Below are 20604 nucleotides of genomic sequence, written 5' to 3'. Positions count from 1 at the left end.
TATTTCTCTAAGGAAAACAAATGGCCAATAAACAAATGAAAAGATGCTCAAAATCATTATCCATCAGGGAAATGCAAAACAAAACCACACTGAGATGCCATCCCACAACCACCAAAATGGCTACTATTAAAAAATGGGAAACTAAGTGTTGGACAGGATGTGGGAGAAACAGGAACATTCTTACATTGTTGGTGGGAATGTAAAATGATGCAGCCGCTGTGGAAAACAGTATGGTGATTGCTCTGAAAGTTAAGTACAGAATTACCACATAACCTGGCAATCCCACGTCTAGGTATAGACCTCAAGGAACTGAAAAGAGGGACTGGAAAAAACATTAGCAAACTGATGTTAACAGAGGTATTAATCACAATTGCCATAAGGTCGAAGTAACCCAAGTTTCCACCAACAGATGAATGGATTAAAAAAATGTGGTATGTACACAAAATGGACTATTATTTGGCCACAAAAAGGAAGGTCGGATACATGCTACAACATGGATGAACTTTGAAGACACCATGTTGAATCAAATAAGCCAGATACAAAAGGATAAATACTGTATGATCTCACTTATATGAAAGAAGCAGAATATGCAAATTCACAAAGTCAGAAACTAGAATACAGGTTACCAGGAGCCCAGTGGGGGGAAGGGACTGGGGAGTTTAAAAAAAAAAAGGTTTCCTCCCTTACATTCTTATTTTAGAAACTATTATTTTCTGTTTATCACTGCCTAATAACATAATTCCTTATTTGGTTTAATATTTAATGTAAGTGTTTACCAGAAACTAAGGAAATCCCTGTACCATCTCTAGCAGATGATAAAAGATGCAGTCAAATATCCTCTTAGTAATGTACTGAATCAAGAGTATGGGAGATACCTTACCCTTTATGGATTTAAGATAAGTGGAGATAATTTATCCTTTATGGACTTAACTTTCTCTCATGGGGCTTCTGTTCTCTCATTTATATGATATTAATTTTCTCCTAATTAAGGATTTAATCATATGTAAATTTTTTAAAAACTTAAGCAAATCAAAATATATATTAGAAATGAGTGTTTTTAATGACGTACTGGTAGAAACATTACTTTCATATAATTATACTGAGTGCGGGGTTGATAAGATTTACTATTCTCATTAACACCTTTAACAAGAACAACTTTTAACTGAATGGTTACTATGAATCACATATATTACCTCCTTTAATATTCACAATAACATATGAGATATATTATCCTGTATATTATAGTTGAATAAATTAAGTGTCAAAAAGATTGAGGAAATTGCCTAAAGTCACAAAGCAAGTAAGTGGCAAATCCTCATTCATAATCAGAACAATCTGAGTCAAAAGCCTAATCTTTTACCTACTCTGTAGTTTCACTGAAACACAGAAGTGAAAAGATGAAGCAATCTGCAGTAGAAAGGTAGATAATCTTAAACAAACTCAGTCGTAGTCTCTGAAAGTACTAATTATTATACTTGACAACTCAGTTCTCAAAGTGGTCTTTTATTTGTCAAATACAAGTCATAGATCAATACAGAAATTCTTTCTTTTTAAGCTCTGTTAAATCTAATTAAAAAGCTGGATCTGGGGACGATCCCTTACCTGTATTATCATCTCCACTCTCCATAGATGGTTTACTGGTTTCTGACGGATTGTTCATTCTTGAGTCTGCAATAAATCAGAGGTGCATTAAGTTTTTTTAAAAACTGGGAGTGAGTTGGGGAAGCAAAATTGTGGTAGGGGAAAAAAAATTGTGGCAGGGGAAGGGGTTAAGAATAATGACTAATGTTACAGTCAAACAGTAAAAACACAATACAGGGTATACAGGTCAAAGCTAAAACCCTGGAAATTGTGATAAAAAGGTTCTCTGAAAGAAATTCCAGATTCCCTCGACCCAGAAGTGATATACAAATTAATAATCTTTCTAAATAACTTGAAGGTTCTCCTAAGAAAGGTAAAAGAAATCTAACCTGAAAAAATTACATTAGCATTTCTCATATGTAAGAGTAGTAAATGTTTTATAATATGCATTATAAAATATGTTAAAGAAAAAAACCATTGAGAAAGCAGCTCAAAAAGTAAAAAATGTTATTCTCAAATAAAATCTCTTTTTTCCATAAGCTAAGCTATTCACTAATTATAAGCAAAACAATTCACTGGTAATTCTGAGAATAGATGGGATAGTAACTCAATCTAATAAAAGAAGAACAAAATATGTCTGAGAAAAAAATCTCTATACTTGCACCCTCCCCACCTTCCAACCAAACTAGTGACAAAGTCGGAATATATCAAATTCATACCTTTATCTTAAAAAAGGTACCACAAGGCATAACAGATCTATCCAAAAATATCTAATTACAATCACAACTACATCCTCTCAAGAAATTATACAACCTCAATATCTCAAATGAACTGCTGTTCAATGAAGGTTTCCACAGTAATAAGGTTTCATCAAGCACTATTAGTATCCCAGAAGATATGAAAAAGAAGGGAAGAGACAAGAACAAGTCTGCTCTTCTACCTGTTCGAAAGGGTCCAAAACTGAATATACATCGAGTAATTGTCTTATTCTATATCTACTGCAAGCTCAAACAAGTTTACAATCAAAGTTTTGTCTTTTTCCTCAGTGGGTTAAGAACCACTTAACTACAATTATTAGTCGAGGACAGGCACTTAAACTATGTAATATTTAATTTTTTACTGAAGAGCACATTTTGCCATCTACTTAAATATTTAACTAGGAAATCAAAACAACTATCTGATATCAATTCCAAAGGAGTTGTCCATGGTAACATTATCCGCATGCATAATGGATGAGAAAGAATCAGAGTCCTTTCCCTGTAAATTTCATTTCCAACTTAAAAGCTGTGAAGTAGTTTTTATAATATAGTGGTTTTGGTAACAGACATTTATTTGGTGGGCTTAGCCAGTTTTATCATATCTTTGGTTTCCTCTACAGATGTTCAAAGGGATCAAATTCCCGTGTTTGTGGTCTTAAATGAGGGTAGTTCTATAACTTCCTTTCCCCCCAGCCATCATTATTTAATTATTAAAATAGAGGCTATCCAAAAAATTTTAAATATCATCTGAGAGCATACCAAGATTTGAAAGGAACAGGTGCACAGACTTAGTGAAAATCAACTCTCTGAATGACTTAACCAAAATTTTACTGAAGTCAACAAAGACTACAATAAATGTAATAGAATATACCACTAAGCATACACATTGCTCAATGATTCTCTTAGGATGGATGTTAAAGTGTATTAAAAAAAAAAAAAAGATTAACCAGTTAAAATTCACAAAAAGAGTAACAATTTCCAACAGACACATAAAAACAAAGGAGGCATAATTCTTAACAAGTCACGAGCCTGTCCCTGTACAATTCATATCCTAATTTCTACAGCTATAAATTAAAGATAATGCCACAGGTATTCTATGTGAACCTTCTAAGAATATTTTATTGAAATGCCAAGATCTTCAAAGGCATTTAACAAAGTACTTCATGAAAAAATGAATAAAGAGATAAAATTCTGATTAACTGCAATGATGGAACAATGATGGTAAGACTACTTAAATATTTAGTGTTACTTGAGAGTAATAGACTTAATTTCTAATTTTAAGATATATTGCTAAAAAGATTTCAAAAAGGTATTTCCTTTTTCTTTTCTTTCTTGAGTTATCATCTTAGTAGATATAAAAGAATAAATGTAAGTAAATTTTTTTGAACGTTGAAGATTTTTTCTCTCTGGGCAATACCAAAACCACAGGAATATGATGTTGAGGTGACCACATAGTGAATCCTACACACAGTTACAAGTAGCTCTTGGATTAAATTCTTGTTATCAATTTGTTGTTCTTATCATTCTCCCATTTAATAGTGGTTTTTACTGTGCTATACACATATTAATATGACATAGGGTTTATGCTATGCTTTCTGCTAAAAATTCAAACAGTTTCAGAACTATTTTATTTTATTTTATCCTTGGCAACTGTGACAGGGATGAGGACAGCTTCAATTTCAAGTGGGAAAAATCACATACAAGAAAAAAATGATCTGCAAAGGCTTTAAAGGTAAAAAGATATCAAAGTCCTGGAGTTCATATCCTCTTACTTTTTGAGGTTTCCAACAATTATACATATAAACAGACAAAAATTAACACAAAGATGGCTACCATGAGCTATCATGTCTAAAAACCAAAGTGCCTCAGCCTATTTTAAAATCGTAGTCAACAAAGATGATTCATATATTTAGGCTGGACATCCCCCTCCCTAGCAGGCTTGTAGAAAACTCTAAAAATAGGCTTTCTGACCTTCAAAATTATAGTTTTCTGAATAACGTTTGATTTTTAAAAATAAAAAAGAAGGCTAATATTAGCCAAAATCTGAAAACAGTTAATGGTTTCTAAAAACTGAACATCAACAACAGTCTTACTGCAGTAATCACTGCAATTACCCTTTGCGTTAGTATTTACGGGAACAATTCTGCAGTATAGCTCCCACCTTATTTTTCACTAAGCATTTCTGGATTTTGTGTAAGGTATTCACATTAGGTATGCAAACATTTTTATTAATATGTGCATATTACTCAGGTACAGTTTATACCTTGTTTCAGATTAGCGTTTTTAGAACTACATGTAATGTTCTCACTAGAAATTTCCAAAAAGCAAAAACATCCTCCATTCAAGCTGAATTCTAAATACACAATTATTTACTGAAAATATCCTCTGAACCAGAAGAGCTAGTCATAAGGGAGGGACTTACTGCAAATTCAAGTATGCTTGTTTTTGCAAATGCCTTCCTCCTTCCCAGTTCAATCCACCATCACCACCCCCGCCCCCGCCTCCAATTGGTTGCATATGTGATTAAGCATTTCTGCATAGTCAATCCCACACAAGCTATTTCCATATTAAAGCTTATAAGAAAGAACTATGCTGGTACCCACCTAGAACATAGTCACTGCAGTCCAGCATTGCTGTGAAATCTTCTAAAGGTTCAGAAAGTCCAAAGCAAGGATTCACAGGTAGTGGTTTGGGGTGGGGGAAAGAAGGTATTACTATTTCTAACACATCTACACTATGTTCTTACGAGAACAAGGGGTGGGTGGTGGAAAGTAGATGGGGGGGGGTGGGCAGGAGGAAGGAGAAGCAAAATACAACTTCGGTTACACCATAGCAATCTTCAACTGAATAAGGAAACTTCAGTTGCTTAGAGGAGTTTTAGTCTCTCCTACCAGCTAGGACTGACATTGTCAAGGCAACTGAAGCATGAAAAGTTCCCCTTTTTGTAATAAAATAGAAACAAAGATTGCAGCTGGCAGTTTCCATAATGAAGCTTAATCAGTATGCGCGTGATTAGGGCCTTATGCAAATCTCTCCTCGTTAGCACAGCAGCCAGTACTTTGAAGTCCAGGAACAATTCATTTACAGAACACACTGAAAGCACTCTCTGCATAATTTAAATCATTGCATAAATATTTATCGGCTCATTTGCATATTAATTGGCAGAGCATGAAGGGAAAAATTATCTCCTGAGTACCAGCATAATAATTAGGAGGATAAAATGAGATTTCTTCCAATGGTCTGGCTTCTTGGACCCAACTCGAGATAGTACTAAGGGGAAAGGGAGGAACAGGAGACAGAGTTCTGTTAAAATGCCACTGAAATGACACATACAAATTAGAAACAACTCCACAGACTTAAACACCTTTAATCTTATTCCTGCTAGCAACAATGACTTCAGTAATAAGAGGATTTGCAAAAAGCTTTCCACACAATCCAAATAATCCCAAGGAAACAATTAGCAAGGTAGAAGCAGAACATAGGGCTGTCAAGATGGTGCTAGTCCACTCTACTGATAGAGAATTTTCCAAAGTTACTGCAAACTGGCAAGAGAAAGTCCTACTCTAAAACAAGGCAACAGTACAAACCTGGAAGCAAGACAGGGTCTATAAAATTATGTTCAAGAGCATGGAAATTTATTATCTATAAATCTTTTTTTGCTACCTAAATAAAGATGAGTTATACCAGTACCTCAAATCAACCTTAAGGCCATTTGTTACATAAGATCAATAGTCAAAAAATGGATCATGTAAATTGTGGATCAAGTAAATTTCATTTAGTGGATATGATTATGTTTATTAAAAAATCCTTACAAACAATACATTTATTCAATTTAAAGTGAAATTTGTAAAGTAAAACATAAACCCCAGCATTGTCACCCATTACAATACGAAAACATTAGATATCCTAACCATCAGAGACAATTTTGGGGAAAATATGCAAACACCCTATGAAGTCAGTATTTTGTCCCCTTTTTAAAGATAAAGAAACTGAGGCACAGAAAGTTAAAATACCTTAACCAATGTTACACTAATAATTTAGAGACAGAATTTAATTTAGAGACAGAATGTTGGGGGGGGGGGGAGATCCACGGTCCGAGAATCGAACCCGAGTCTCTCACATGGAAGGTGAGTATTCTACCACTGAACCACCTGTGCACCCTCAGAGTCAGAATTTAAAATCAGATTCTGTTGACTTCAAAATCTGAGCTCTTGGTTATTATTGTATGTTACAAATGAGTCATACATTAAGGAAGTTGGTAAAAGTAGCTTGAATAAAGCAGCAAAATAAAAATGGATTGTTTATTGAGACCAACAATTGGTGGTAAAGACTTTGCATATAAAAATCAGGTATGGATACACAGAGGAGTACACTAAATCGGAGGAAAATTCTGAAGGGTTACATACCATTAAAAGCTGCTTTTATTTAGACTGGTATTCTAAATAAAATATCTTACCGGTTCTTAAAAGGATGTATCTTTTCCCAACATCAAGGTTGAAATTAAACTCAACATGCATATGAGGAAATGAAAGACAAGATTTTTATAAGGGACCTTTTAAAACGATTTCCTTGCAAATCAATGACTTAGCTAGAAATAGAGCCAAAACCATTTCTTAACCTTTAGATCAGCTCCCCATATTACTATTTTTTCTGTTTTGCAGGATCATAAAATACTTATGAGGAGAGAGTTTGAAGGGAGAATTTAATCCTGCCATTTAGTACTGTAAGAACTGTTTAAGTTCCTTTCCTCTTTCAGCCTTATTTTTCTTACCCGTAAAATGATATAATATCCCTTTCATGAAATTGTAAGTGTAAATGTATAAAACATGTATTGTTCATAAAAACAGTACATCTTTTGAGAGCACCAATTTTGCCCAATAATAATTCATAATACTTTGCATTATAACAACCAAGAATTTATGATAGAACAGAATACAGAATTAAGAGTTTTTAAGGCAGAATGCATCAGACTTTTCAAACCCTGCTTGGTGGGAAAAGATGAGAAGTAATGGTGAATGTGGCTAGAATATTGATGTCAATAAACGTTTCTTCCCCTTTCTCTCCTGCCTTCACAAAATTTTAAATTTATTCCCTGCACCAATTATGGGATATCTCTGCAATTTACCATCTGTCTTTTTGTATTTTATATAGTGACACCTCTAAACTACCTTTCTTATGCCAACTTGGCCTTTCACACATCAGCTAAGGATGACTTAGAACCATGGCCTGTCAATCACTGCCTCCTAAGGTACACTGCATTGGCAGGACCTTGGTATTGTCACAACCCTCTACATAGGATCAAGAAAGTCCCAAAGGGGACTCATATAGGCTACTATCTGAAATGGCCCCACTTTTCCTTCTGCTTTAAAACTCACCACCCACACTCCAGGAAGAGGGAAGGATCACTGTGGGCTGAAGCTATCCAGGGTGACAGGAATCCTTATCCAGTCAGCTGATTTTGCTATAGTGGGAAGGGCAAGAAAACACTCTTTCTACCACTACTGATCTAGCTATCGTGAAGATTACAGAAGGCAAGTTTAAATACTCAGAGGTTGTCCAGGCCTGTACAGATAGACTGGAGAAGGGGTGGTCACCATCCATCTCCTCTACTCCCCCACCATGGCATATTTACATCTAAAAGAATACAACAGACAATTCAAATTTTCACTTAATTTGGTCCTTTAAAATCTGAACAAAGAATCACTTAGATTAAACTTAAAATCCTCATTTTTTAAAAAAACAAAACACCTTTTTAAAGAAAGAAAACCATTTCTGAAAGATCTGTGGGCTCATCAGTCATTCACACTTGAGTGTGAATTAATTCACTTAATTGTTTCCTTTAACATCCAGTTTAGGAATTCATCAGTGAATTCCTAATATTGGAGAAGAGGCCAATAAATACTTCCATAATAGAAGAAATGTTGTTTAGATGACCTGGATTGGGGAGTGAGGCGCCACAGAAGGGTTCACAGAAGTTGGAAGAAGAGTAAGAAATAGTTTAACATATGGAAATATAAAAAGGAGTTGAAAAGGCAAAATTAAAATTCACATATTACAAATCATCCCTAAAATTGAGCTTTTCTCTAAAAAGGGGTGGGGGGTGGGGGATGGGAAGGGTAAATGGTAAGAAGGGCTCTTCCGGGATTTAAAATTCATGGTTAATACTATAAGAAAAATTTTGTATTCAGGATCTTATAGGCTAGTCTAGGTTCCAATAGAAACAAAATCCAGGACAATGACAACTGTATTTCAAACTAACTTTTTACAACATATTTTATGTGTGAGTGAACTGAGATCTGCCTATATTCTATCTTTCTAAATCATTGGCATAGAACCTGGTTACATTCTATATGAGCTACCGTTTCTACACATTGTTCTACATTGACTGTAGCTCCTCCAATGGGTAAAAATATCAGTCTCCTATCTACCTGAGGGTGGGATTTCTGTATAACCATGAATGGCCCTCCCATTTATTCTGTATTTTGCATCTCACAGTTTCACGCCCCCTAGGCAATTTCAATTGCATACCAACATTCTTTTTAACCTTCATCTCTTTTCAAAATCTATCACTACTTTTCATAAACCAGTTCAACTAGCTGGTTTACCAAACACTTAAGAATAGTTAGCATCCCAAGAACTGTAAATTATCATTTTACTAGAAAACAGACCCCAGATATGTATCACCCACAAACTGTGCAAAATAACTAATGTCCAAATACAAAAGAACATTCCAGGATTTAAAATTTCCTTAGACCCAGAACCAAGTGATGAGTACTAGTGTGCCAGTTTGAATCTGTTGTGGACCCCAGAAAAGTGAAGTTCTTTCATCCTCATTCAATATTGCTGGGTGGGAGTTTTTGATTGTTTCCATGGAGCTATGACCCACCTAATTATGGGTGGTAACTTTTGATTAGATGGTTTCCATGGAGATGTGTCTCCAACCGTTCAAGGTTGGGTTGCTTCCTAGAGTCCTTTAAGAGCTTTAAGGGAACGATTCTGGAAAAAGCCTGAGAGCCACCAGAGCCACAGGGGGTTACCAGAACCAACAGAGCCAATAGAACGGACAGAGCCCCAGGAAAGCTGTTGAAGAGAAAGCTAATAGATCTTGCCATGTGCCTTTCCAGCTGAGAGAGAAAAATTCTGAACGCCGTCGGTCTTCTTGAACCAAGGCATCTTTCTTTCCCTGGATGCCTTAGATTAGATATTTTTATAGACTTGCTTTAATTTGAACATTTTCATGGCCTTAGAACATGTAAACCTGCAACTTACTAAATTCCCCTTTATAAAAGACGTTCCATTTCTGGTATATTGCATTCCGGAAGCTTGCAATGTACATCACAATAAATGTGAATTATACTTCCTAAAGTTAAGATATGGGGCCCTTAGAGAAAAGGAGGGGAGGGGAGGTAAGTGGGGAAGTAGAAAAGGGGCAGAGAATTTTTACATTTACTAAAAATTTAGGCAGGAAGATACCAAGAAAGAAACTTAACCAATTTGGCCATTAAACATTCCAAATAACAAGAGATCTGAAGGATAATCTTATTAAATATTAAACCAAGGCCTAGAAAATGACTCCAAGGTCACACAGTTATTAAGTCACAGAGAGAACAGGGGAAAAAAGACATTATTATTATATGTAAAATAAAATATGCCAAAACTCTTAAACCATGACATTGAGATCAGGAGTTGATTGGTTAATCAAAAAGGTTAACTTAAAATAAAAATCACAAAAATTCCACATTCATACCTTATTTTTACACAAAACGTAAGTATCCACTCATTCACCTACTTTTTTTTTGTATGCTGTATGGCAGGGGTCACATTTCATTCTTTCTCCAGGTGAGTATCCTGTTATTGTAGCACAATTTACTGAATTTTTGTTTTTTTTTTCTTTCTTTTATTTGTTTCTGGGAAGTGCATAGGCTGGGAACGGAACCCAAGTGTTCTTCACAGCAGGGAAGAATTCTACCACTGAACTACCCTTGCATTCCCATTCACCTATTTTTGATGTTGAAACAAGACTTTTCTTTGAATCTGAACCCACTAATTTTCTTGATAAATTACACCTTTAATACGTAATTTAATATTTCCAATTTTTATTTCTTTGGCCATATTTTTCAAACTTTTCACTGAAAAGCATTTTACATTGTACATCTACATATAGAATAAAGATTAAAAACCCAAAGTTTCATGAAAAAGTCCTTCTTCATAGGTGAAATGCACTGACAGGAGTATGTTCTACTATATTTTCTTTTCTTTTTTTTAATTGCTAGTTTCAGCTGACCAAATTGATTTCATGACCCATGGACTGAAAAATACTGCTTTAAAAGCAAGGAAGAGGGGGTACACAGATGACCCAGATTCAATTCCCTACCCATGCACATACCCTCACCCCTCAAAAAAATTCAACAAATGGTGCTGCATGCATCCACATGGAAAAGAATGAAATGTGACCCCTACTGCACAGCATTAAAAAAAAAAAAAAAAAAAAGAGAGGCAAGAATTTAAGAGAGAGAGGAAGCAATCTGAGTGCAGAATCTTTTTCTTTCTTTTTTTTAAATAATCTATTCCTAACATTTACAGCTGTCTTTTGCACACACCAAATTCAACAGTATTTTTTAGTGATTACTCTACCAAATTTCTTTCAAAGCATTCACTTAAATTTTCACAAAAACAACATCTCTCTTTTCCTTGGTTTATATAATTATTTAAATTGTGTAATTTAAATTCATTCAACCAGCATGAACAAGCTTAGGAGCAATGCTTGGGGCATGACCACATTTTAAGAAGGAACCTAGCTTCAGTTAATCTAGGCAGCCAGTTAAGTGGTGGCTCATTTACAAAGCTACCAAAATAGAAAGCAGCTAGAATTAATTAGTGCATGTTTCTTTAACCTGTTCTGTCATATATTGTACATCCACTTATACTGCTCATCCTAACACTCTGGCATCCTTTACAAAATTCGATGTTGAATGTTTTAGTTGTAAAAGCTTAAATCTCATGTAGATCTACTAAAGTTTTGCTATCACACTAAACTTATCTGTCCAGCCTATCCTACATCATTATGGTTCTTTATAATTATTACTTCTTTTTATTCCTTCTAGTTCTGCTAAGTCATTGTTTTCATGCATTCACACGTTCAAAATATGCTAAGTGCTGCCAGGCACTGGGAAAGGAATTAGGGATATAATGATGAGTCTCAGAAAGTTTACAATTTAATAGCACAGAGATATATTAATCAATCCCCTAAATATGTAATGACAAACTGTGAAAATTACATGGAGTAAAAGTACAGACGGACTACAGGGCCTTAATACAGCCCTGTAGTTTGTCTTGATACCCTTGGCTAATTATAGACCCTTGCATTGCTTCCACCTTTTGGCAACCGTGAATAATACTTAGAAGTGGCATTACCCTGGTCATAGGATAATTCTACACCTAACTTTCCAAGGAACCACTAAAGTGTCTTCCACAGAGGCTGCACCATTTTTTTACATTCCCACCAACAATGAATGAGTGTTCCTATTTCACATCCTCTCCAACACTTGTAATTTTTTTTAATAGAAGCCATTTAGATGGGTGTGAAATGGTATCTCATTTTGGTTTTGATTTGCATTCCCCTAATACCTAATGATGTTGAACATCTTTTCATGTGTTTTTTGCCATCTGTATACCCTCCTTGGAGAAATGTCTATTCAAGTCTTTTCCCATTTTTTAAATGGGCTCTTTTACATTTTATTGTTGAGTTGTCCATTTATACATTTTTAATAATGTCCACTTTGTTTCTATGCAATTATTTATGAATATATTTTGAAAGTTTCTAAATATATGGGTAAATTTCTTTATTTCAGCTCTTTCTATTGCTGCTATTTTAATGGCATTGTGATCATCAAACAATGTGGTCTATCATTTCTTTAGAACTTGAGACTTCTTTCATGATCTAGTATGAAGTCAATATTTGTATATGTTCCATGTGAACATGAAAAGACCATTAGGTGTTTCCTGGGCGCAAAGTTAACAGTATTATTCTAATCATCTATATACTTATTTGTAGGGAATGGAACATTGAAAAGCCCCATTAAAATTAAGAACTTATCAATTTCAGAAGTTTATATATATTTCTAACATATATTTTCACATACATGGATATTCCTATTGGTAAACTACTCCATTATCATTTTAAAGTTATCCTCCTTTGCCCACTACCTTCTTCTTTTTGACCTCAAAATTTATTGTTATACTAGCTGTCTTGTGTGTATGTTTTTCATCATAGCTTTTTAAATACTACTTTTTAAATATGAAATAATTTCAGGCTTAAAGAATTATAAAGACACTACAGAGAGCTCCCTTATGTCCTTCTCCAGCTCCCCTGGGGCTAACAGTTCTCCTACTCACAGCACAGTTATTGAAAGCAGGAATGCTGATGCAGTGCCGTTTAACTCACCTATAGACTTGATTGAGGTTTCCCTAGTTTTTCATCTCTCTTTTTCTGTTCTTCAATCCAATACAGGATCCCATTTTGCATTCAGTTCTTACTTCTCCTTAATTCCCTCCCCTCTGTGAAAGTTTCTCAGTCTTTGTTTGCCTTACAACACCTTGACAGTTTTTAACAGTAATGGTCAGGTATTTTGTAGAATGCCCCTCAATTTACACCTTTCTGCTGTTTTCTCATGATTAGATTACGGCTATGGATTTTGGGGAAGAATGCCACAGCAGCCATCTGCCCTTTTCAGTGTACCACCTTGGGGTATTTAGTGTTAACTTAAATCACTGGGTTAAGATAGTGCTGGTTTCCCCACTGTAAAGCTATTATTTTCCCCCCTTGTAATTAACAAATATTTGGGGGAATCAGCTGTTCTTTTTATACTATTTAGCATATCTTTGTCCATTCTTTTATCATTTTTTTTCTGAGTCATTTGATTTTTACATGTCTCTTGTAAAGTAGACAGGATTTTGATTTTTGAATCCAATATGAGTGCATGTGCTCTGCTTTTACTGGGTGAGTTTAACCTATTTACTGCCTTTGTGACTACTGATCTATTTGGTCTTTTTTGATAATAGCATTTTATAGTTTTTATCTACCTTCCTTGTTCTTTGTTGCCCCTCCTCCTCTTTCCTGTTCGTATTAGATTCATTTTCTTCATTTCCCTTTCCTCTTACAGTTTGGGAGTTATATATTCTCAGTGTATTCTTTCAGTGATCACTTAAGAAATCTAAAAGAAATGTACATATCTCTAGCAAATTTTAAAGTTTATCAATATCCTTAGAATATTTCCTAATAAGAAAAAAAATTCTTACATAAATTATCTTTACACACACAATATTCCTTGAGTTTTTTTGATTCATCACGCACTCTAGAGATATTTGTTCAATAAATTATGTTCTGTGAAGGAGCTCACTGTTGCGGTAACTCAGACCAGAAGTAACTTATAAACATTAAGAAGTCCTCACTGTTCTTCATAAAGTTATGCAAAGTTTACGTATAACGAAAGCAGTCCATTTAAAACTGATTACATGCCTTCAAATTAAAGAAACAATATCCGGAATAGCTCAGTTACTCAGTTCTAATTATCTTTACACCTTAAACAAATTTCTATAACAGCGCTAAAGATTAGGATCAAGGGCAGGCCATGGTGGCTCAGCAGGCAAGAATGCTTGCCTGCCATGCCAGAGGACCCGGGTTCAATTCCCGGTGCCTGCCCATGTGAAAAAAAAAAAAGATTAGGATCAAGATCATTAAAAAAAAATGCCTACTTAAATTTAAAATTAAAAAAAAAACTTCTCTAAACAGGATTTAGAGTAAGCAAAGCATCAAAAACAAAGAATCTCCCATGGAACTAAGAGTTCCAAATTTAAAAAGGATAGAGGAGATATATTAACCAAAAGTGGTACCACAGAAGCAATTTTGTACAATTTAATATTTGTCAAAAAAAAAAAAAAGAATAAACTTCCTTTTTCCAAATTCAGTCCAAGAGCTACCCAACGGGGCTGAGCAAGGTAAGCACCTGTGCTTTGGTGGTCTGGGGAAAGCGGAAACCAGGAGGTTGGTTATAAAAGGCAGATTAATCTCATAAGTAAACATACTAAGGAAAATGGAAGCTAAGTTGATCACTGTTAGGATAACTAAAACCATGAAAAGAGAGAATACTAGAATGAACACTATGATTTTGGCTAAAAATTGGAGGTTTTGGTATGAACTCATGATTTTCAAAATACATAGAGAAATACAGACTTAAGTAAATATACACACAAACATATATTCTATACCCTAGATCCTTTAACTGAGGTCTAGGGAGCAGCCATACCCCTATGGACATGAACATACTGAGTGCCCAGATCTTGGCTTTCTGAATACTATTAGAAACCAGGGATCCTTGAAGAAATTACATGGAAGTACTTAAAATTCTGGGAATATGTCAAAATGACACAGAAGTCAGTTTGAAGGGTCTATGACCAAATTTTGGACAATTAAGACAAATTAAGTAAAAACAATAATGAATTACAAACATTACTCAAAGAATTCATGAGACCATGTTGATATGATAAATAAACAGGCAAAAGATAAAGCTTTTCTTACAGGAGAATGCCCAAAAATAAATGTAGAAAGAATGATGTAATTAGAAAATCAACATTTGGAAACCATCATAGTAATAATTAATTCAGCCAAACAACAACAGATGCTAAAGCTAATGGGTAAAAATGTTATGATGAAAATTTACATAGTTTCTCCAAATATTTATTATTGACATTAAATGCAAGATAGTTACTAATTACAAAGGGAAAAAGAGTAACTTCAGAGTAGAGAAGTCTGAGAGACACTACCTTAATCAAGTAATCAAAGTTAACATCATAAGTAAAGGAACACCAAAATTGTACACCACTGAAAGAATGCAACAAGAACACAGCATCATTCTGAAATGTTCCTGCTGAAGTGGTATAACCTGAATCTAACCATAAGGGAACCATCAAATAAACCCAAATGGATAGACATTCTACAAAATGTATTCTTCCATGGTGTTTAAGGTCCTGAAAAGCAAACAGAAACAAAGGAATCGTTTCAGACTGAAGGATACTAAAGAAGCTATGACATCTAAATGCAAAGCATGATAGATACTAAAATGGAACCTTTTGCTATAAAGGATATTTTGGGGACACCTGGCAAAATTTGAAGAGGGTCTAGAGATTAACTGACATCAGTGCTAATATCCTGTCATGGTTAGGTTCATGTGTCAACTTGGCCAAGTGGTGGTGTACCTGTTTGTCTGGTTGGGCAAGTGCTGGCCTGTCTGTTGCTATGAGGATATTTCATAGAATTAAATCATGATCATGTCAGCTACATTCACAGCTGATTACATTTGTAATCAGCCAAAGGGGAGTGTCTTCTGCAATGAGTAATGCTTAACCTGATTACTGGAAGCCTTTTAAGGAGGATTCAGAAGAGACAGGCTCTTCCTGTCTCAGCTGGTGAGTCTCTCCTGTGGAGTTAGTCCAGACTCTTCATCAGAATCGTCAGCTTCACAGCCTGCCCTGCGGATTTTGGACTCTGCGTTCCCACAGTCACATGAGACACTTTCATAAACTTTATATTTCTGAATGTTCCCTGTTGATTCTGTTTCTCTAGAGAACCCTAACTAATACATACCCTGAGTTTTATGTTTTGTATTATGGCTATGTAGAAGAATGTCCTTATTTGTAGGAATTACACAGTAATGTATTTGGGAATAATGGAGCATCAAGTAGGCAACTTTCAAAAGGTAAATGGAAAAGTCATTTGTACTACTCTTGCAAATAAATGTAGTATTCTTCTGTTAGTTTGAAATTTTACAATAAAATGAAAAATTTAGCAAGGAAAAAAAAAAAAGACAACTACTATACAGTGCTTTTTGTTATGTTAGTGAAACCTTGCCACTGCCCCCCTCCACCATCCCTGAAAACCCTGATCACAAGAAAAGCTGTAACTTAACACTGCTAACATTACAATTCTTACAGAATTAGGAAATGCATGGTTAATCCATCTGATAGAGGTTATCTGAAACAATTTAAAAAGTATTCTTAATTATGGAAATCTCAAGATCTTATGGAGGATGAATTCACATTTTAAACTTAAATCTAAGCACTGAGTGTTGAACATCTCTCCAAAGTTGGTATCATTTCACATATTTACTATCTGAAGAAATAAAAAGTGCTTGAAAACCACTGCAACCAAAAATTCTAAAAGTATTTTAGAAACACAGTTAACATAAATAAAATCTATCTAGATAAAACACAGTATCGAAAACAAATTTTAAATATAGTTATGTTACATTCTTTGTTATCACACAAATTTTAAATATAGGCATGTTACATTCTATGTTGTCACAATAATATGATATGCCTAATTTCCTTAGTAAAAAGACCAGTTAAAATGAGTAACTTCTGAACTTTACTTTTCTCATTTGAAAAACGGGGATCATAAGGCCATCTTACCAGGCTGTTTTGAAAATTAAACTGAGAACATAAATTATTTTGAAATAAGGAATTATTAAAAATGACATCAGTATTGTTATAACATGATAAATATTAAATAAGTACTACTCTAAAAAATTTTCCCATGATAATTAAAAATTTTAAGTGATACTCCTAAATATTTCCATGCTTTTTAAATGAATTTTAAACCATAGGCTAGAAAATCACCTTTACAGAGTTCTAACAATGTCAGGACTGTCTGAACATGTGTAAAGTACAAGTTGGTTTTCTTTTTGTAAATCTTTAAATACTATTTCTTAATAAGTATAAATTTTCTCTTCTCCTGAAAACGTAAAATTTGACAACCAAGAAACAAATGAATACCACTCTGGACACAAAACCACTAGCCAGCAGTCCTACACACTTGTGATTCTAAGCACTGGCAACAATCAACAGCATCGGACACTGCCAAAATAGGTGAGGAAAAAATACGGAGGTTTAACAAGTTAACCATCCAAACAAAAAACAAGGTGTAATTAATTATATATATAATGCTTTCTTCTCTTTGCTCTACTTCCTATAACACTAAAACCCAAGTATTTAAAAATGAAAGAACATATGTAAATATGTCTAGTATATGCCTAGCAGAGTAGAATTCAGTAAACATTAGCTGCCTAAGCCCTGCCCTAACTCTTTTTCTTTTACTCAGAGGATGATGAATAGCTGCAAGTAATATTTAGGGTAGTTAAGCACTTTTGTAATCTTTCCATGGTGTTGGATAATGTCAATAAATTTCATATATCATTCTTTGAAAATGCCAGTTAGGAAGAATTTGAATGAAAAAATAATAAAAGCTGCCAATGCATCTCACCTTCCATAAAGTCCTACCATACCACTGCCCAAAATGGAAAAGTGCCAGGTGATCTAATATATATTTTTTCTCACCTGAAATAATATTGATTAAAGTTTACCTATATGAAAATTCTTTGCTATAAAATATCCATACAGGAATACCAGGAATAAAACAGTTACATGACATGAGCTATTTTAAAAATGTAATTTTAGTATCGCATAGCTTACAGTCTGTGTACCCCCACTCTCTTTTGGATAGCCAGGCAGTAGTGGTAATTTAATAAAAGATTCCTGTGGAAAGGTGAATTTCAGGGGATGAGTTAAATTTTAAGGCCAAGACTCTCCTGGTTTGGGCAACCTCAGGTATTCTGGTTATCTTAATAACAAATTTTATCATTACAGGTTCATTCAGGATAAACAGCTTTTATTAATTTTAATTTTTATTAATTGTCAAGCTAGTCAGAAACTTGAAATGTTGTATTAATTTCTGAATAATAATCTTTGCTGTAACATCAATTTTTCATTAGAGGTGTCAACTATTTTTGAAAGCTCTGTTTTTAAAATACCTGAGGAAAATAATCATTGCTTGATGAATAACTATAAAAAGTAAAAACATGAGGTCAAATATTCAGACACAATAAACATCTCTGTGGATCTGTCCAAATTAGTTTACTCTAAGTTTAAACATATGTTAAAATATATACAAATATTTTATAAACACCATTATTTTTAAAGAGGGGGGATTAAAACCTTTATCTTTAAAGCACCTTATAAAAATAGCTAATATAATTCCCATAGTTAAAACCATTACACTACCTCACCTGTCTCTAAAATGCTGAGATTTTACATGGATGAATTAAGAGAGAAAATTATTCTGTAATCAGTATCAGTTAACATAGAATCAGTAGAATTTACAATTAAAATAAATTTTAATTTAAAAAATGAGATAGGTTTCACAGTTTAGTAAAAGAGTTTTGAGATCAGAGAGAACGGGATTTAAATTAGGTTTAAATTTTTAAAACATAAACCAGGTTTATAATATTCTGCCTATTAAATTGGTTTTACAAAACTATTATTTATGAAGTTCTCCTATTATACTACCATACTGGTATTACTGCTAATGTTATATTATCACAGAAAAAAATAACACAATTATAACAATATATTTATGTACCCGATTTGCACTAATTTCATAATTTTTTCAAAAGAGACTAGAGCCTAATTTAAATACTAGGGCCAATCTTAAACTGTTTTCCATTGCTGGTTAGAGCACACCTATCCCAAGCATCACTTCATCATCCCAACAAATATCAAACAAATTTCAGAGTTAAAGATAAAAATTAAGCGCGTGTGTGTATGTTTGAGAAGTCATGTCTACAGTTATTCCACAAAATTAAAAGCAATCATTATAACACCTGGATTTACCAGAGGCTAATAAATTAATAGGTTTTATTAGCAGAAAATATTTACCAGGTACAGAAAGACTGCATTCTTTCTTTGAACTGATTCATTGAAAACTGAGAGTAGTTTGGTAATTTAAAAGGCAGGAAAGCTCTTCTTACTTTTCCAGTCTACGAATACAAAAAGAGAAAAAGGCAAAACTGAGTAAACTGTATAAAATAACCTAATACTTTAAGGGGAAACAATTATACACAGTGGGGAACACTGGGCTATTCATCAAAGAACATTTAGCTGCCTTAGGCAGGAACCTCTCTTGTACCTATATCCTCATCTATAAAATAGAGATACAGTACCTGCCCTTACTGTAGGAACACAGAATAAATTAAAAGTTATTTAAATATGTATTCTAAGGTGCTATTCTTTTACGAAGCTGGATAAAACTGCCTACTTAGCATTTTCTTTAAAGTATGCATTTCTAAACTGCCCCAAATCCAACATTAATCACCCCCGATTTACAAGTACCTACTTCAATTAGTATTATTTATATATAAATATACATATACAATGGCTATATATATATATATATATATATATAATATTCACACAAATAGATGATATGGACTGTTATAGCTTTAAAATATTCTGAAAAAGGGTACAAGACCTATTTGTCTTTAGAAAACAAGAAATGTCAATACTTGGAGCACACAGTGTGGAAATAAATCCTCCATCACTGGTCGTCTGCCACGTTTTGCCAAGAGGCCTCAGAATGCTGATGAGGAGAAAGTTCAAGCAGCTGCAATCAGTGAAGAGGAGTTGCATGCACTGACTCTTTTATGACATATACCTGTACTGTATAACTATTTTTAAATTAGTATAACTAATTAGTATAACTGGTATCAATTAGTAAAACTGATCAATTAGTATTACTTTAAATTTTATATAACTGCATGCAGTGCTTATTAATTATGCCATAATTTTAAAATATATATTCAGTGATATTCCTATGTCAAGAAGCTCTCAGCCAACAGCTGAGGTTTAATGGCACCAACAAAATCAAATATGGGAATAATTCAAAACTGCCTTCTTATAAAGAAGGAACAATGGTTTTTAAGAGAGAAGGGGATCATAGTAGCTCTGAATACCTGAAAGTAGAGACCAACATAATATTCTGCCTTAATTCTCCAAAAGTGGTAAAAAACTCACTAGGATATTTTATTATATATAAGAAACAGAAATTTGTCTCTCTTAAAAAAAAGTCTTCACTGCATGTCCTTTAAGTTCTTTAAGAGAATGAAAAAAAATCTTCAATTTTTAAGAGGATGTATCTAAAACAAAGCAAAAAAGAAAAAGAAGAATGAAAGAAAGAAGGAAAGAAACCTTAGGAGAAGGGTAGGAAGATATTGAGACAAATAAATACACAAAATGGATTTAAACTTTAACACACCCACCAAAACCCTCCAGAGGAGGAATTGTAATGAATAAGAAAAACCCACCCACATTTCCTCCTTCTTTAGACCAATGGATGGTTAACAACTGATAAGGCCTTTATGGCTGTCCATCGCCACAT

The 20604-nt window shown here is 33.9% G+C and overlaps 1 protein-coding gene across 7 annotated transcripts in view; it reads right to left on the bottom strand.

Annotated features, from left to right (window-relative positions):
• Window positions 1-20604, bottom strand: part of POU2F1 (POU class 2 homeobox 1) — a 256011-nt gene that overhangs the window by 121786 nt on the left and 113621 nt on the right. For 3 of the 7 annotated variants that reach the window (XM_077156866.1, XM_077156867.1, XM_077156868.1), the window contains 2 exons: window positions 19107-19207; window positions 1603-1668 (listed from right to left, as the gene is read on the bottom strand). In XM_077156866.1, the coding sequence (XP_077012981.1) occupies window positions 1603-1660 (58 nt within the window). In that variant the 5' untranslated portion in view covers window positions 1661-1668; window positions 19107-19207. Of the gene's footprint in view, window positions 1-1602; window positions 1669-4942; window positions 5665-19106; window positions 19208-20604 lie in introns of those variants that run through there. The other 4 variants (XM_077156864.1, XM_077156865.1, XM_077156862.1 and 1 more) reach the window with 2 other exon arrangements.

Source organism: Tamandua tetradactyla, chromosome 4 (assembly GCF_023851605.1).
Source record: "Tamandua tetradactyla isolate mTamTet1 chromosome 4, mTamTet1.pri, whole genome shotgun sequence".
Taxonomy (NCBI): Eukaryota; Metazoa; Chordata; class Mammalia; order Pilosa; family Myrmecophagidae; genus Tamandua; species Tamandua tetradactyla.
This window is presented reverse-complemented; position numbering and strand designations above follow the sequence as displayed.